The sequence below is a fragment of the Punica granatum genome, chromosome 1, assembly GCF_007655135.1.
Source record: "Punica granatum isolate Tunisia-2019 chromosome 1, ASM765513v2, whole genome shotgun sequence".
Lineage (NCBI taxonomy): Eukaryota > Viridiplantae > Streptophyta > Magnoliopsida > Myrtales > Lythraceae > Punica > Punica granatum.
Genome location: NC_045127.1, coordinates 9,401,535 through 9,420,842, shown reverse-complemented (window position 1 = coordinate 9,420,842; position 19,308 = coordinate 9,401,535). Strand labels below are relative to the sequence as shown.

The 19,308-nt window shown below is 39.2% G+C and overlaps 2 protein-coding genes across 2 annotated transcripts; one reads left to right on the top strand and one right to left on the bottom strand.

The window, feature by feature from the left end:
- The first annotated feature begins 4,690 nt into the window (after positions 1-4,690).
- Positions 4,691-6,817, top strand: LOC116192596 (LIM domain-containing protein WLIM1-like). Its single transcript, XM_031521184.1, has 5 exons — positions 4,691-5,051; positions 5,798-5,894; positions 5,982-6,025; positions 6,131-6,217; positions 6,365-6,817. The coding sequence occupies exons 1-5, from the start codon at positions 4,917-4,919 to the stop codon at positions 6,584-6,586; spliced, it is 585 nt and encodes a 194-aa protein (XP_031377044.1). The 5' UTR covers positions 4,691-4,916; the 3' UTR covers positions 6,587-6,817.
- A 5,439-nt stretch (positions 6,818-12,256) lies between these two features.
- LOC116192698 lies at positions 12,257-13,667 on the bottom strand. Its single transcript, XM_031521314.1, has 3 exons — positions 12,921-13,667; positions 12,752-12,827; positions 12,257-12,669 (listed from the first exon to the last, which is right to left on the bottom strand). The coding sequence occupies exons 1-3, from the start codon at positions 13,269-13,271 to the stop codon at positions 12,644-12,646; spliced, it is 453 nt and encodes a 150-aa protein (XP_031377174.1). The 5' UTR covers positions 13,272-13,667; the 3' UTR covers positions 12,257-12,643.
- Between the last annotated feature and the right edge of the window lie 5,641 nt (positions 13,668-19,308).

Below are 19,308 nucleotides of genomic sequence, written 5' to 3'. Positions count from 1 at the left end.
TATACTACAGGTTCCATACAGGTTCCGAGTACCCGGTGGAACCTGTAAATTTTTTTTCCCCAGTACCTAGAGTACCTAGTATTGGCTCTATTTATGCTAACATTTCCCAATTCAAGAGTCCAAGACATGAACATTAGAGTTAAATGCCACCATCAAAGGAGCAAACAAGGAAAGCAAGTGACAAATGTTTAATGAATTTGTGATCTGATTGTTATGTTTTAATCTATATGTCGTAGGCTTTAAGGAAGGAGCCGTTGACTGTCTACGGGGACGGAAAGCAAACAAGGAGTTTCCAATATGTTTCTGATTTGGTATAAAGCCCTCTTCTTTCTCCAAATGTCCAATTAATTTTTTTTTAATTTGAGTTATAATTTATTTTGCAATGTTCGATTATAGCTGAAAACCCATCCACAATTGAGCTCTGAGAGAAAGATCTGACACAGTAGAAAGAGAAGAGAACCGAGCGGAAACGGTTATATATACATATATATATATAGAGAGAGAGAGAGAGAGAGAGAGAGGGAGTTGGGATGCGAAGAAGAAACCTGCTCCGGTGACAAAGAACGCACCCCCTCTGGTGAAACATGTCGTTTAGACTGTAGAAGACGAGCTCTAACCCTAGCCGCAGCCCCAGCCCCAACAAGAGGAGGACAACTAACTAGTCAGACTTATGGGTGAAGAGCCCCAAATCCCTGAACCAGGTCCTCTTCACTATGCAGCTTCAGTCCCTCCCAAAGAGACCCCAAATTCACAGTTACGTATGACTGAAATCTTTCAGATTCGAGTCATATGTAACTTTACTCTCTTTTTTTTAATTAATAAATATCAGTCGGTTCCAGATACCGGTTCCGGTTCTGGGTACCATGTAGGTAGGAATCGGAACCGAAATCGATTTTCACCGGTTCCTGATTTTAATACCCGGACCCTATCCTATTTTTGATACGAGCTACCCGGACCCTACCCTAATGAGTAGTTCCAACTGATTCCGGATATACCCGGTACCCGTGCACACCCTTATGTGACACCATTGTAGTCCTTTCTAAGCATATGAGTAGGTCGCGGCTGATCTGCTGTAGGGATTGAGAAAGTTCCCATATTTCTCTTTCATGGTCGTCAAGGCCAATCTATTTTTGTTGGAAGTGAGAGCCCAATAAATCAAGACAAATCAGGGATTTTCTTTTCAAAGAACCTACAAGCTCCAAGATGCCAACAAGTCAAGCAAAGCCTGGGAATGAAAAAGCTCTAAATGAACTCGCATTAGTTGGGAAACCCTCTCTTCCTCAGCAAAAAAAAGAAAGAATCTTTTCAGTTCATCTTGAACATAATCAATAATAGGTTGGCCTCTTGGAAAACAACAATTCTATCATGGATAGGAAGAGCTACTCCCATCAAATCGGTCATCAACAACACTCATCTCTACACCATGTCCATTTTTCGCCTTCCTAAATCTATTCTTAGCGACATAGATCAAACAAAAAAGCTTTTCTGGTGGCCCAACAAGAAGGAACATGATAGTTATTTTACCCCTAAAAGCTGGGAAAGTTTATGCTAACCAAAAGCCTCGGGTGGAATGGGTTTCCGTTACGCAACTGATTCCAACAAGGCTATGCTCTCTAAAATCGCTTCTTGTCCCGACCATGAGCAGAATTTATCGAGAATGTGCTTAATATTGTTGATTTCTGAGTTAGTGGTTCGAGAGAAAATGAGGAGATCATTGGCGCACATGAGATAGGTAAATGAAGGACCTTGCCAGTTGATTTGAATTCCCTTTATTTCCTTATTGGGTTTAGCTCTACGAAGGAGCCTCGATAGAGCTTTCATAACTAGGATGAAGAGGTAGGGGAAGTGGGATCTCCTTGACCAAACCTCTTCCCGGTTTAAAGTGATCGTGGGGTGAGTCGTTTATCAAGATGGATAAGGAGGTGGTAGAAATGCACTGTTTAATCCAAGAGATAAAAGTCGGGTGGAAACTGAGGTTGTTGAGGACAGTGATGATGAATGGCTACTCCAATCTGTCAAAGACGAAATTTCATAAATTCAATCTTCATTCCTAGCCATCCTCGACAAGCTTTGGTGTTTTTCATTGAGGGTAGAATTTCCTAAGCAAGCAGGTTGTTCTTGTTTATCCATCTTCTTCAATAAACATTATTTGATTTGGAGAGACCATTCTTTTAAGGTAAGGCTTGAGGCGCTCTGCAATAATTTTTTAGATAACCTTATAGCTAACATTGTAGAAACTGATTGGTCTATAGTCTTTGAAGGTGGGGTCATTTCAAGTCTTGGGGATGAGAGTGATGTGTTGAGGAGTAAAATAAGATAAATCTCACATTGAAAAAGAAAAGGGAAATTCATGGGTTAATATATGACTTGGGTATCACCACTTATCAGCTTGAACTTTTAAGTGGAAATAGGCCCAGACCCGTATAAACTCAATGTAAATTTAATATGATGAAAGTGTTGTTCCATTCTTTTAGGACAAAGCCCGATCGAAAGGAGCTCTAGACTGCCGCGATGAGAAGAGGAAGATAGTATGGCCCTAGAACTTGTAGAAGTGCGCGGGTAGTCCGTTGGGTTTCAGGGCCGTAGAGATATCTTTAGCAGATGTCAATTAATTTATTGTATCCCTCTTTTGATATGAGCGGTGAAAAGAGGCCTTCGAGGTCAGAGGGGGAATGTTGGATTTGTAAAGGTGAATAAGTCTCGAAAGTTTTGCAAGAAGTAGCTTCCAACATGGTCTGGATTTTGGATCCATTCATCTCTTCCAATCTTGATAGCATCTATCTGGACGTATTATGATTGTAGAAAGGTGGAAGAATTTGGTATTTCTATCACCATCTCTAAGCCATAATTCTCTTGATTTTTGTCTCCATGTAAGATATTTCCTGAGTAATATAGTTCATCCAATTCTTTCTCAAGCATTTCCTCTTCGATTCTACTCTCTCCGGTGTCTGGTCTTTGGATTGGATCATCCTCAGCTTGTCAAGAGTTCATGCAATATTCAAATCACACAAGCTAAAGCAATCTCTATTCCAAATTTTTAAATCCTTCTTTTACCTCTTTTAGTTTACAAGCAAATTGAAAAGGTTTAGAACCAAGGAAGGAGGTTGGCCCAGCTGTTTTCACAATATCAAAACTCTTCTATTTATTTATATCAAATATACATGCAACAAAAAAGCAAACTCACCCTATAAAAGTGGACGTCGTTTTCGGAAATATTATCATGACTGACTTAAATATATTGTAATTTAATACATTTGGACTGAATAGAAGATATTTTAAAATTGTCTTCGAATAATGGACAGTGAACATACATATGCGATATGAAAATACATTAAAAGATATAAATAAAAAATAAAAAAATAAATTATTGGAAACTTTTAAAATTTTCAAAAAATAAAGCTGTAAGACGTGGCAGCATATGCGTCCCATCGATCAGCTTTTGTTAATTAGATTAGATTAGACTAGATAGATTAGATTAGATTAAATGCTAATTTTGGAGAAGACATTAGAAAAATAATAATTTTATGTGAAAAGCATTGTGCGTGTATGTGCCAGCAGAAGGATCGAGAGCTCACACTCGGGCCCTGAAGTGATCGATTACACCAGCCCAAACCCAAAACCTTTACATCTAAGCAAAGCAAGTCAATAGATTGTCCAGATGGAGTTCGATTTACCAGAGTTACATTACATCCGATATATGGAACAAGTCGATAAGAATTACAAACTTACAAGAGTAAGTCGAGCAAGTCGAAAGGCACACCCCGCCCTCCCAATCCAGCAGTACGGTGCCGAGCTATCAGACCATTTTCTTCTTTTACATTCTTACGTCTCACTTTGAAACCAAACAGAGCGGAATGATGAACCGACACACCAAAAGACCTTGTTCGAAGGGAACCCGAAAATGGAGCGGGACCCGCTCGGCCCTACCGCGAAAGGGGTTGGTGCATGGCAGGGAGAGATCAGAACGTGATGGGCAATGATTGATACAGCACATTACCAACTATTAGCTGTGCTAGATTAAATCAAAAATAAATAAATAAATAAAAATCAAACCACACGCAGAGTTGTATTGTCCTCTCCCAATCATCCAATCCTTTCTGGCCCCCCTCATCTTTCTATCTTGCCTTCCTTAATGGGGGCCAACAGCTCAGAAAGCTGACAAGCAGATATTTCTATGGTAACAACACTGATAAATGTTGCTGAATTTCCACCAGAATTATTGTTAACAACTAATGACAGTGCCATTTCACGATGCCTGCGGGCTAACTAAAACATCGTATTAACTAAGTCAGCTTCTCTCGGCTCAATGGAAGGAAGAACGCCATCTAATCGATGCAAGATGTGAGAACTCTCAAGTCTCAAAGGGTGTATCGAAGATATGTTTCTCATGTGTTCGGATATTGTTAACAAAGAAAAGGGCATAATGAGCTTATTTGAAAAACAGTTTCGAGGAGATATCGAGTATTAGTATCGCAGGAAAAAGTACTTGCAGGTGAGATATCAAGGTGGAGGATGGCAAGATTTCATGTCTTCTTGATAAGATGATTAATCTACTCATCAACAATTTTTCATAGTGTAATAATCAAGAGATAGTTATTATTATATAATTTAAGAAACAAAAAAAAATATATATGTATGTCAAAGGAAGGGATTTTTTCTTCTTTTTTTTTTTTTTGAGATCTTTTAGGTTGTTAGGAGCTTAAAAATGAAACAAAAATGATTGCCCCCAGAGTGACAGAGCCGACCCTCCATTGCCTTTAATCATATCTTAGGCCAAAGCATCTCAAAGCCTTTGGCTTTGGTTTCCCATATCTTCATCCCTCTATCCTTCTCTTCCTCTAAGAACTCATTGGTCCCTTCCCTTCAAACAAGAAACCAGACAGAGGCAGAGGAAGTTTTTGAGGAGGAAGTGAGACATGGCATTTGCAGGAACAACCCAGAAGTGCATGGCCTGCGACAAGACGGTGTACTTGGTCGACAAGTTGACGGCCGACAACCGCATCTACCACAAGGCCTGCTTCCGGTGCCACCACTGCAAAGGAACTCTCAAGGTACCTACGTGCAATATTTTTGTATGCGGTCATATGTATGTATAAACTCTACCGAAATGATAAGAAACTGATGGGCAGATAAGTGTAACTGGTCTTGCCATGCCTTGATATCCCGAGTCCCGACTGAACTATTAGTATTAGATTGATAAGAGCAGATACTGATAAGAAACGTGCAGATCCGATGCTGAGGAGATGTGAGCATGAGTATTATGCAAGTCCACTCACATGATCAGATAGATAGAGTGGGTGCTCCATCACGGGATGAGGGCCGTTCGATAGTCTGTCAAAATCTGGATGATACTTGAAGCAGATCGACCATTCCACGTTGTAGAGCCGAGCTGCAGCAAAAGACTATGCGTTCGGGTTGCTATGTTCCACCTATCCTCTGTTCTCTGCTGTAGTCCAAGTGCATGCTGGAATGAGATAGGAATCATTCTCACCTTTGGACACTGCATTTTTGGAGAATTTCCTTTTATCGCATCATCCTTCGGTTTTCTGGTTCTTTATCTCTCAGATTCCTCTCGATTCGCCTAATCTAACACTAGGTGATAGCCCCATTGTCTTCGACATTGCTATATGTAGGACTACACAGACACACTGATTTTTCGATATTTTTCCATCTTCACTTGGGGTCCTGAACAGAGGATTGTGCAGAAGATGCAGTTCTTGTTTTGTCCATTGATTCCGGGACTAGTACGGCTAATAGCTTTACAGACTCTAACATTGACTAGATCTAATACTTGCAGCTAGGGAACTACAACTCCTTCGAAGGGGTCCTCTACTGCCGGCCGCACTTCGATCAGCTATTCAAACGAACTGGTAGTCTTGACAAGAGTTTTGAAGGTAAACTTATCCCGATAATGGTCTATTAATTTTCGATGGAGAAACAAAGTTTGCTGACCTTTCTTCATTTGCAATATGCTATTGCAGGAACCCCGAAAATCGTAAAACCTGAGAAGCCTGCTGATGGAGAGGTAACTCTTCCATAACTCTACCCACTATCCTCAATTATATTTTCTTTTGAATTTGCTGGCTAATATATCTACCAAAATTGAACCTTGGATTGTTCTTTTGGACAGAAACCAGCATCTAAGGTGTCCGGTATGTTTGCTGGGACCAGAGAAAAATGCGTTGGCTGTAAAACTACCGTCTATCCAACTGAGAAGGTAAAGTGCTACATAGTACAGATCCTACTTCGTCTGGCCTAATTAACGACCTGTTAATCCTGTTCTCTACCTGTGAATACAGCAAGTACTGCAATGAGCCGAACATTTCAGGGAGACTAATAACAGTTACAATATTGAAATCTTCAGGTCACGGTGAATGGAACTCCTTACCATAAGAGCTGCTTCAAGTGTACGCATGGAGGATGCACAATAAGCCCATCGAACTATGTTGCCCACGAGGGCAGGCTCTACTGCAGGCACCACCACACCCAGCTCATCAGGGAGAAGGGCAATCTCAGCCAACTTGAGGGCGACCACCACGACAACAAGGAACCACTGGGTGCCAAGGAAGTCGCCGCTGAGTCGTAATTCCCCAAACCATATGCCATTACCCATTTGTTCACATAATGACTCTTTTCCTTAGAGACCAATATCACTATGCCTGTAAGTTCGTGACATTGTATTTCTAGTACCTCGAGATGGAATGCGTGATCAGCTCTTTCAGTGGTTTCTTCTTGGGTTTTGTTTGCTTGCATTGCTACTGCAGATGCTTGCTCTCCTCAATCGATATCGAGTATATAATTTTTGGATTGTGCTTGCTTTCTCTATTACTTTCTTCTCCCTCTCTTTCGGTCGTTTCCTACTGATGGTTGTTTCCGGTTATAAGATGTAACTTCCCATATCCATATGCGGCAGGTTACAATGATTATTACATTAGGAAGACCGATAATTCCCATTAGAAGCCCCTTTCTTTTGCTGCAGAAAATGGTCCATGATGAATGCAAGTCCTTTGGAGAAGAGTTTTGCAGGATTGATATGATGTATGTATCTCCATAAATCTCATTGGAAACTAAATGCTGAAATTACTTAAAGGGGTTTTTACCCCATATATCTCATAGTTTAACATTTTTTTAAATCTATCATATGCTTTAAAAATTGTCTAATACATCCATGGTTTACATTTTATTCCAAATCTATCACGGTGTTATCTTGTCCGTTAATGAAATGTTAGTAGGCTCCAAATCTATTCCATGGTTTTAATTTTTCTTAAATCTATCCCATGGTTTTAATTTTTTCTCAAATCTATCCCGGATAAAAGGGCCACAGTGACAAGACCGTTAAAACGTTGACAGAGATATAACGGCGGAATATATTTGGAGAAAAATATAAATCATGGGATATATCTGACAAAAAAAAAACATATTATAGATTTGAAAAAACGGTTAAACCATTTGATATATATGGTAAAAACCCCAAACTTAAATAACGAATGAAAACTTAGCGAATGATTCCGAGCAAGCTGACGCTCTAGGGCCATACGGACCAAATCTACAATAAAATTGTCGCAAACAAACATGAACCATATGCCCAATCCTCGAACACTCTGAAATTCCTGTACGGGGATTAATCTGAATCCATCCATAAAAGCTCTTAGAGAGTCCTGTTCCTTTTTTTTTTTTTCCCATTACTGAATTTCAAAAGCCTCTTTTGATGTGCGATTTTAGATTGCAGACATTCTCAGTTGTGGCTCTAATGGGAACATCACATCTAAGTTACACAAAGTATAATTTAACAAATAGATGCTTAACAACAGAACGATAATAAAGGTTGAACTGCCCTTCCTTTTACGAGTCAAAAGATTATGATGGCCTGAGTTAATTCTCCAGGAAGTCCAATCTCCATAACTCCCAATCTGGTTTTACTGAGATTCGGTAATTCTGCGACCCCATGGAAAGCTTGCTTAATTCCTCGAGCAGGATCTTCTCGTTGTCCTCGTAGATCTTCAGAATTTGGATAACCTTTCACTCAAAGGCCACTGCCTTCTCAAGGAAAACTCCTACCAACAAAGTTTTTTTTGACCACATGGCCTATGCAAAACCTTGACAGAGATCTTTTCGAGCTCTGTCAAGAAACATGATTCTAGTGCGTTTGGTTTTAGAGTTGAGTTGAGTTGAGTTTTGATTTCAATTGGGTTGTAATGATTGTATTGTTGAATTATGAGAAAAAGTGTGTAAAAGCAATGAATAGTTGAGAGAATTTAGTATTAAAAATTGAATTGAGTATAATGGAGTTGCATGTATGTTTATATATGAGGCCCACATTTTTTACTTTGAAGAGTTGATTTTTATTGTGTAGTGAATAGAGTTAAAAAGTTAGAGTTAAAATTTTAAAATCTAATTGCGAAACCAAACGGAGCAAGGCACTGGTCTATCGACTCATCTCTTCCATTTTTCGGGTATTACTTGAATGCCTAATTGTCATGTTCACGAAACCATTTATGACCACTCTATTTGCAACGACTAAAGAAATATTTGAGTGCATCAACATAGTAAAATACCCTGTCAAAGTAGAGACATTGAAGATGAGGAGATCTTCTTAGCATTGTCCAACGGCCCTTGACTGTCGTAGAATCTACACTACACGACAATGTTAATTTGATCATATTACTGAACAAAGGAACCTCAGCCCTTGTGCCAGGTACCTAAGGATAAAGCGAAAGAGAATATTTCCGAGACAGAAGCAAAATAAAATCGTAGCTAAAAAGGAAGATGTATGAAAGCAGGCATACTTGTAGAAGTCTATCAGATAAGAGTTAACACTTCGCGTATGAAAAGAACGACAGGAGCTTCTCAGGCTGGGCTACTTCTCTCTCTCCAAAGCATGAACAATTCAGTAGCTTGGCCTCAACTAGCTGTTCGGTGTCTCCCAGTATGCAACATTCGTCCTTGAGCACCCCCGAATATAAGAAAGACTTGAGACAAGTTCCATTGATCTGTACTAGGTGGTCAAATGGACTACGGTTACCACGCTGCAGTATCTTCTCCTTGATATTTAAATGTTGAATCCCGGGGGCAGAAATGCGTATGCGTTTGAGTTTCCTCCAATCGCAGTCATCAATTTCTAGATTTTCAAGTGATGGACAAGAAGACAACTTGTCCACAGAGTCCTTATCTTCAAATATGACCTTCGAAAGAATCACGACCTTGAGATTCGAAAGACAAATTGAAGGAGTTTGAGGAAGCAACGGGATTGGACCTCAATCACTACTATGGTTGCACACTTAAATATGGAGGAAAGTAACACGTAAGACCTACCAGAGTAATGAAGGAGCAGGAAAAGATCCTGTGCATCACATGTTACAACAGAAGTAATCAATTTCTTGATGCAGGGGACGGCTCCGACTATCTCACATTCGAGAGAAAATACTGTCATAGCAGATCCACCACGTAGAGCATTTGCTCTTTCCACAAAGTCCAAGAAGAGAGACCTCTTAGATAAGTTAGAATTCTCGAAATGAAGATCGGGAACCAAGGCCCGCAACTGCTGCCACCTTTTAGATAATACATTCGTCCTCACTAAATCCTCCAGCGGGAGGAAAGACAGGATCTGAAGAAGAAACTCATCGGGTAAATCACATAACCGATCTGAGCAACCAGCACCCTTGTTTTGATCTATCGGCGCAAAGACTTCCGCCTGCCATGTCAAGATATTGATTCAGACAAGAAAAAAAAATATATGGTGTTAACTCAGTGAAACAATGTCTCATCTGTTAACCTACCGAACTGTTTAGCTTGCTAACATGCAATAATTAGTTCCTCGAAACTGTTGCACATACTCAAAACAAAGGAATACTAACATATTGTACTCTGAATTTTGGCCATTCCATCATTTGTAAAAGGGTAAAATGAGGCAATAGATTGAACCCTTTATCTGCACTGGAATTAAATGCAACTTTTTGTTAGTCACGGAGTCATACAATCCAATAACACGCAGACAGCTCATTGAAAGTCACCATTATACAAGTAAAAGTAACGTGTGATAACAAATCCTCCAGTGAATACCTGAATCACTTGATTGTCTCTTCCGTTTACGTCTTTTGTCCGTGGGCAGTAAGAATTTTTATAATCTGCAGGTTCTGAGTTAACAATGAATTTTCAACCAGATGTCATAGCCAAGTTAATCAAGAATTAAAGCTGCATTATATAGCAGAAACCTCAAGGAGACCTTTACAGGAAGATACAAAACGAAAGCTAGTCAAGTGGGTCCTTGTATAACCCCTACACAAGTCAATAGTATGCTGGGCAACTTGTGTGGAGAAGGATAGTCATTACCAAGGAAAGGAAAACAAAGGGAGCAAAAACATATTTTTCAAGTCAGGATTCAAATACGTATCTGCACAGCATCTCTATGTGCAGCAAATTAATGCTTGAGCAGGCAGCAACTGGCATTTAGAATGACACATTATATACATATATTTACTGAAAACCCTGACAGATTACATGAGAAATACGACAAACCTGCATCAAAGCTTAGGTTACATTGAAATTGGGTCATCTTCTTCTTTATGGCCTCAGTTTTTGTCAAGGCCTTCGCCATCTTTGACTCTTTTCTTGATACATATCTTCTTAAAGCTAGGTCACCTTCGGATCGGGCCAGCTGCTTCTTAAAGGCCTTAAATTCTGCAAAGGTCTCTGCCACGTCTGACTCTATTCTTGTTGCGTGTTTTCTTAAAACATATAGATCATTGAGCAGCTGCTTTATCGGAGCCTCGTCTGATTGAGTAAGCCCTCTCTGTCAACCAGTACGCACTAAATGAAGGTGAGCATAAAAGTCCTAAACTTTACCAGGTTTAGCATTTACCTCTGCAATGAGAAGCTCCATTAGCTGTCCGCATTTTTCAATCCCAGAGGCAAGTCCATTACATACCTAAACAATGACAAAAAAGATCAACATGAGCATCAGGAAATAAAAGATGTAAGGGTTATGTCAAGCAGGGCCACGGACTTAAGTTCTTTCTTAGATAGCATGGTTACCCCGTCTTTGCAATTCCTTGAACTGATAGTTGCAACGGCTGTAGGAGCTTTAGAGAAGCTTTGCCATTTCTTGAGTTCATAGAAGAAGAAAAATGTGATTTCAAGTAACAAATTCAAAAACTTTATTTCCCGAAGCTTCTAATGACAGCCCTCAAATAACCCTATTCTCATTCAACTGGCTGACCCATCACGGGAATAGACATTTACAGACAGAGAAGAATCAAAAGGGAGATGGTGCATTACGAGAAATTACTCTAGACATATCAGTTGACACTGAGACTTTCTGCAAATGCAGTAGTCACTTACAAGGACGATAAGGATTTGGCATTGATGAAGTTACAGTACCCCCATGTAATGGGAAAAGGAAACATAGACATGAACTTATAAATAATGCTAAAGTTAGCAATGGGAAGAACTTTGAATTTTCCGCGTTTCGAGATCCCGTTTTGTTTATTGGGCACCTCTCGAAGGGCTCCGTCTTGATCGTACACAAGCCCTGGTTGGAAGTCATTAAGAAGATGGAATCAGCTCCAGTACACAGACACATCTTTGGGACATAAAAGCAGCCTGCTTCGAGGATAAGATGATTTTGTCGACATGAAACTCAGCCAGTTTGAGGATGAAGATGGTATTCTCTGTCATACACAAGCTCGAGCTCGAGAGAGGAGAGGCTCGATCAATGGTCGGGTGGTGCCTTGTTAATTGAGGTTTTTCCCTGGGGTCTTTAGTGGCTAATAGCATGTTGTTCTTTGTATCACAATTCTTTCTTACAACCAAAATTTTGCTTCGTTCTGTCCTGTTTTGTTTTTCTTACCTTCTTATCTAATCAAATCCCATCTTTTATGATTCATCTGCCTCATTTTGCTCATTGGCATGAATGTGGAACCCGTTGGACAAAAATTTTCGAATTTCTAAGATCTCTGAATATCATGATCGTAACGCAACGAAAATTGTCACTGTACTAATAAATGCAATGATTGTCCTTTTCCAACAATCTGTGCATCATTGAAAACGGGATACAGTTTTTCGATGGTAACCCACAATGGAAGATTTTAGGTGATATCAACCAAAACATAACTAATCATTGTACGAATCCAATATTATTTGTAGCGACTTATCAAGTTTCTGTTGAATGAGTTGGAGCATAATTGTACGAATCCGACATTATTTGAAGCGACTTATCAAGTTTCTGTTGAATGAGTTGGAGCAATCACTTTCATGGATATCAAAATGGAATAGACTGGTGAGCCTTCCTTCGTTCCTCATGTAGGAGAATGCAAGGGCAATCACTTTTCCTAAAACAAAATATGAACATGGTTCTTTCCTACAGTAATGGCGATGAAGATGGAAGCTGCGAAGGGCTCAACATGTTTTGAAGGGTTCACGCTATTAATTAATGTATAATATTTTCCAAGACATTCATCCAGATTAAGGTGATAAGAAACAACAAATGTTGCTTTTTCATAAACTGGTACTGATCGATGCAGATAATCCTGAAATCAAGCCGAGCGTCGCCGGTCATCAGGAGAAATAATTTTAAGTAACTCTTGATATGTCTGCTATTCTACGCACACAGGAGCCTGTATTATAGTTTAACCTTGTCAGCACCGCATCACTTTCTATTGCCCTTGGAACGACCTGCAAACAGGAACCAGATGCAACTGGTCTGGTCAGGATTTGAAGGAGCAGACCAGTCCAATCCTAGAATCTGGATGCTAACCTGGTTTTCCAGAAGCCGCCTTTCCTGCAATCAAGGGCGGTGTATCGTGGCGGTAGTTCGGGAACTTGAATTTCCCCTGCGGCAAATTCACAGGCGCAGCATGATATCAATAACGGAATGTAGCGGAACAGTACAAATGGTACTTTCTGCAGATGCAGTAGTCGCTTACATGGAGTGAACTAGAAGTGCTCCTTTTCCCACCATTCTCGTTGGCACGTTTGTCCTTCTGCTGGTTTTTCTCGTTACATGTCTGTGCATTAGTACCGGTTGAAGCGAAGCAAGAAGAGGAACACTCGTTCTCGTCATTGCAGGAGTCTTCAGACTTGCAATGTGGAGGTCCCGAGGATGCATCAGAGACCATTGACAAGTTCTCTTCTTCATGTTGTTGCTCTTCTTCTTGCCCACCAGAAAATCCTGATCTTCTTTCACTCCATCTTTCAGAAGCTGAGGATTCATCCAAGTACTTAGTCCAACTCGACTCATGCCCTGTGCTGTGATCCGAGTTCGATCTCCTACTCATCTCTCCACCAGTCTCAATTATTACACATTGCAACTCTTTGATGGACCGTTTTTATAGGCAACTACTGACAACGAAATGTGATAAAAAGGCTCGGTGTGAATCATACTTCCTATACTTACTGTAACAATGTGGACGATGACCACTGCTTTTATAATAGGACACTGACCGTGTATGAGATCCGACCTACCTGTTGCCATGTCAGCGTCACCACATGTTGCCTCATTAACCTCACCACACGGCAGCCTGCCATGTCATCATCGTACGGGGGATGCCATGTGGTTAGTAATGCAGGAGATCACACAAGGGACTACCTGCACAATTCCAGGGGATTACAAGGAGAGGTAATGCAGATCACGGAGCACAGGTCAGTAGTATAGTTCGATTAACTTTCAGCAGGACGAGGCGGAATCTTTGATGGCTTTGCTGTTGTTGGTTTTGATTTTTCCTATGGAAAGGGATAGGAGAAGAGACTGAGGGAAAAAGACAAAATAATCACTACTCAAATGATTTGATTTCATTTGTCCTTTGCTCTATCCTTTTCCTCATGCTATAGTACCCAAATTGAGAATAGATCAAAAATTTCCCAGTTGGCTCAGTACATTAATATTCTCTGTTCCTTGAGGAAATGTAGCAATTGAGAGGGAGAAAGGGACTATATTAGCTGGCCATTCGATATAGTGTGGAAGTATTCTCCAAGTAGACGAAACCACCCATCTCCATCCTCCTATCAAGCCCTTTGGAGCTTTCTCGTCGAGAGCCCCACGAAAGGGACCCACTTTGTGCCCCTTCGGTGAGCATTGGATTGATGAACACCTATGTACAGATTAGACTCCACCGAGAGGAGTTGTGTTTGCTCGCCATTGTCCATGGTCTAGTCTACAATGACACTTAATATATACTTATGGATAGACTCAAATTGTAGACTGCAGTAGTTGTTGAAACTGGACCAGACACTAAATTGGCCTAAGATTTTCGTCAAGGGCTGGTTTATTAGAGAAAATTTGAAGTCATTTATGAAAATGTACTGCACCGATTAGGTCGTGGAAGAAAAATATGCTGATATGGAATGCTTCCAGTCATTCTCAGTCAGAATATAGTATTGTTGTATTACGAGCACTTAATTGATGTAAGTTTACAGTCTATACGAGACTGCCACCGCGGGATGGCTAGACCAAGGGCCGGTAACTTCTTCCATCCAACTTACAAATTTTCTCTTAGCTTTTTGGACCTATGCTTGAATATAGCAAAATAGCATCCTACTTCTCTCGTTATACCGATAAGAATGTTCCATTTAGCTGATCCTCAGATTAAAAGAATGCTTATGTTATGATTTGAGGGAAATGCCGACCGAAGAAATCTCCCGTTATACTCGGTTTTTTATGACAGTATCTGCGAATGCCCTAGAGAGAAATGGACAAAACACCTATTTGCTTTTTCATTTTGTTGAGTCTCTGTGGATGGAGAACTAATGGAAATAAGTGCTCACCTAACATGATGATTTCTTTTTTCAGATTTACTTTATTCTTAACTTATTATGCTATGTTGCTAATCTACTTCAAACTTTTGATGATTCATTACATTGTTTTATTGATGCTTTTTGTTCAAGCAGCTTCTACCTATTTCTGTCTATATATATATTTATACAAACGTTCTCTTTACTAATCCCTTTAATTTACCAAACATACTTTTTTGACAGACTTTTCATCAAGTACATTGCGGTTCACTGGCAAGAAAATCAATGGGCGCTGCTACAGGGAGAAAAATGAAATATCGAGGGCCAATTACTGCATGTTTATAAAATACAGAAGAGAATAATCTGAAAGACGTTGGCAATATGGATTTTCAGTCTCAAAGCCCAAAAGATGGAGACAAAGATACAGGTATTGCTGTTTTATCACCTTTATGTCTATATGAATCGCCAACTTTATAAAAACAATGGATAAATAATGTTCATCTTCGAAATATATGTGTTTACCTAGAAATGAAATGTTGGATGAGCAAGAAGCATCGAATGGACATCAGTATCAGCTTCACCAGATAGCCAAAACCAAGAAAGCACAGCGTGGTCGGCCAAGAAAGGTAGATGTTCCGAATCTGGTGGACAAAAAGGTACTTTGTTGTAACGTCTTCACTGGACCCGTCACTCAAAAGAGCTAGCTATTAATGAGGTCATTGGGCCTTACATATAAATTTCAGATCTCTCTCTTGCATAACCGATGTGGGATTCGTGAGGCGTGACATACTCTCCCCTTTCAGCCCCAAAGTTCCCATTGGGCACTTGGGCCGGGATCCATAACATAACTCCCACCGATTCGAGCTCATGGATAGCCTTCAGAATGCCTACCCACGATCCCGCATGGTTGTGGGCCAGGATCGACTCTGATACCATATGTAATGTCATCATTGGACTCGTCACTCAAAAGAGCTAATTACTAGTAAGGTCATTGGGCCTTACATATAAATCACAAATCTCCCTCTTACACAATTGATGTGGTATTCGCGGGGTGTGACCCTTCAACTACTTGAAACTCGTTATCGAGCCAGGTTGTAGAGAATGGAACAAGTCCGTTGCATCGCCAGTGAGAGTTCCGGGAAATATAAGGCATGGTGTTTGTTCTAACACTCCTCTTCCCAAGAGAGAAGCCGTGTACCGACGAACATGATTCACTGGATCCTTCTTCCCATTGTATAAGGCAATTTGAGGAGGAGTGAATTTAGTGCGAAGGATCTCCTTGCATAGGAGCGAATCATAGTCCTCCTCGGGGGGCAAGAACCTCTTCTGCTATCGCTATGTGGTCCGCATGACTTTGGCTACCTGTTTCGCTGCCATGTGCTGGATATCTTTTGGAGAGAGAACCGGGGTCGATCCAGGAGGGATTGTGACCAGTGAGAGCTTGTCATTGGGCAGCTTCTCGGAGTCCATTTTGAGGGGGACTTTGGGTCGATGCTTAAACGAGACAACATCCTCTTATGCTTGGTTTAGTCTTTAGTTAGTCGTTGCATGTCCTTCCAAGTTAGCCTGAGGGTCTTGAGAGGTTATGCCGATTGCTTCCACCACAACTCGTACATCAGGTGCTAGTTGGTCCACTCAAACCACGTTTGAGTCATGTTGTGGCGATGGTGGATCTTGACTAGCCGATTGCACTAGGTAACTTCTTGCTGACCGTCGTCGATAGTTTGGAGCCCCCCAAGACCTGGTCAAGTGGTTTGTCGCATTTTGCTGCTACTTGAGAATTTAAGGCACTCATGGTCAAAACCACTGTTTCTTCTCAATTTGATGAAAAATTGCCGATATAATGACTTATCTTGTTGCTTCCCATAGATGGCGCCAATATTAGGATCTTGGTTTTCGGACCTCAATCACGTGTATACTACAAGCGTCGAGTGACTTGCAAAAAAGGGGAAGAACATGAGGAAATTTCGATTTTCCTCTCCACTGCTTAAATTAGAGTGTATGAAGAAAGGTAAAAGAATTGAACATCGGGTTTATGGGTACCTGGAGAGAGGTATTCATAGGAGCCCCAAGATATATGTATTGGGATATCGTAATCTATGCATAATATTTGATAACTAATAACAAGCAAATGTACTTGCCATATATAACGTTAAAGATAGGAAATAATATCTCGTAGATGAGATATATGCATCAGTAGAATATTTAAGAGAGAATATCAAAGATATTATGAGATATATGATAAATAATTGTGATAGAGATATATGATATTATTACCGATTCAGTGTATCAAGGTGATGGCAAGTTGAGTGTCGAGCCGGTTTTCTAGTCCCTAATATACTTGTGGCATGTACAATTGCTATATGAAAATACATTCTTAGCAGTGAGCTGCTTTACGTGTTCACTCAAAGTAATCGTGGTCCATGTGCTCGGGGTCTAGTCGCTCTATTTACAATACGTCATCGTGATAATGCTTTGTTTGCCCGAACAGACTATTTTATACTCAAAAGATATTAATTATTTCTTATCAGTCCCCGTGTGAAAATAATGTACTATTCCTCAGATAAAAATGAAAAAAACTGAGATATGACACGAAAATGACAATAACTAGAGTAAAATCTAGTCATTTCTAAGTGTATTATTTGCTTAAAGTTTATATTGCTACAAATGCAAGATTTATGATTAATTTTGTAAATTTCTTTTTATTCATAATTCTGCGACTAACTTTCAAAAATTATCTTTTAGCGTGAATTATTGCATCTCTTCCCCTTTCTTTTCTATTTTACTATTAGCTATACCGATTGATTATCACTTTGGAAAAGTAAATTGTCTTAATTTGCAAAACTAGGAGTGTCATTCGATTTTATGTTTGATTAGCAATTAACTTATGTCAAGACTAAAGAACGAACATTACTATACATTTTGAAAATGGACTTAATAAAATAATATTTATGGAACAAATTTGGCATGCAGCTTCTCATGGAAGCTGGGGCCCAAAGGCCCACAAGACAGCTATACTGGTAAAAAAGGTAGCCCATGTCCAATGCTAAGATCAAGAACGCTTTGCATGGGATCCATGAAAGGTTTCAACACAGGCTGAGTCCCAGATTGCTCATTCCAGACTCACATAGATCTATACGGATTACTAAATACTAGTGAATCCACCTGCGCTTTGTCCGGAATTATTATTTGTGATAGAGTTTAATTTATTATTTAATTTGGTTAAATTTTAATAAGTTTATAAATTATTTAATAATAACTTTTAAATTAACATTGAGTATAAAATATTTATTAAATATAACTTAGTGAATTAATTCTATAAAAATCCTTAAATATCTAAATTATATATTTTCTAGATAACTTAATATAACTTAATCAATAATTTTATTTTAATTAATATTAAAGTAACTAATTAGCATTTTTAGTTTCTAAAAGAACTTTTAAATTTTTAAAATCAACATTTTAAAAGGCAATTTGATTCCTAGATCTTACATCTTCTAAAGAATAATTAATCAAACATAGAATTTAAAATTTTGAAATCAAATAATTTTGATTTTTTAGAATTTTAATCAAAATTATTTACTTTTTAATAATGAGAAATTTTAATTTCAAAATGTATTTAATTTTTTACATGAAAATTGAAAATGTTGATAGTTTTCTAAAAATCTCTTTACATTTTCAACCAAGTAACTAGTTGTGAAAAATTCATTTTCAGCTTTAACTTAAACCCGTAAATTATTTCACTCTAATATACTAAGTTAAAGTTCAATATATATTTTCATAAGATAGTAAAGTATATAACTTTAAATAATTTCAAAATTCAAGATTTTGAATAATTAGTTTTTTTCTCATTATAATATGAAATTTATGTTTGTTTTGAGTTTTAACTTCAATTTATAATTATTTCACTCTAATATACTAATTAAGATTTGGTATGTTTTTGTAATAATTTTACTCTAATATGCTATTATAATTGTATATATCTTTATATAATGTTATTTTATTTCTATTGATTAGTTTCTTCTCATTTATAATATTTTATATTTTATACTTTATATTTTGAGTGTTAACTTAAATTTGTAATTTATTTCACTCTAAAGGGAGGAGAGGAAAGGAAGTCGAAGATGGTGATGATGGAGGAGATGATGATGGTGCTATGATAAGTAGCACAGAATGGAGAGCATTCAGATAGTGAGATGAAGGTGATGAAGATGGAGAAGGAAAGGGTTGCGGTAACAATGGTGAGGACAAGGGTCGAGAGAGAGGAAGAGGAAGAGCGGGCATAAGGAAGAAAGAAGGAAGGTGGAAGGCGGCGTCCTTCCTCCAAGTCAGGCGTATCCCGGAAAAGGGGAGAAGTTGTCCTTCTCGTCCGGAGGAGGGGACTCGAAGGCCGAGACCTTGACCATCTTCGAGAAGCAGAGCCTCGGCATTGTTAATGGGACCGACAATCAGTTCCTCGTATTCGAGAGGAACGTGTCGAAGTCGAGGTAGGTCGGGTGCGAGACCCGGAGCTTCTCGAGGAACTTGATCTCTACCAGATTCAGGGACTTCTTCTTGAGGATCTCGGCTCTATCATCCGCCTCA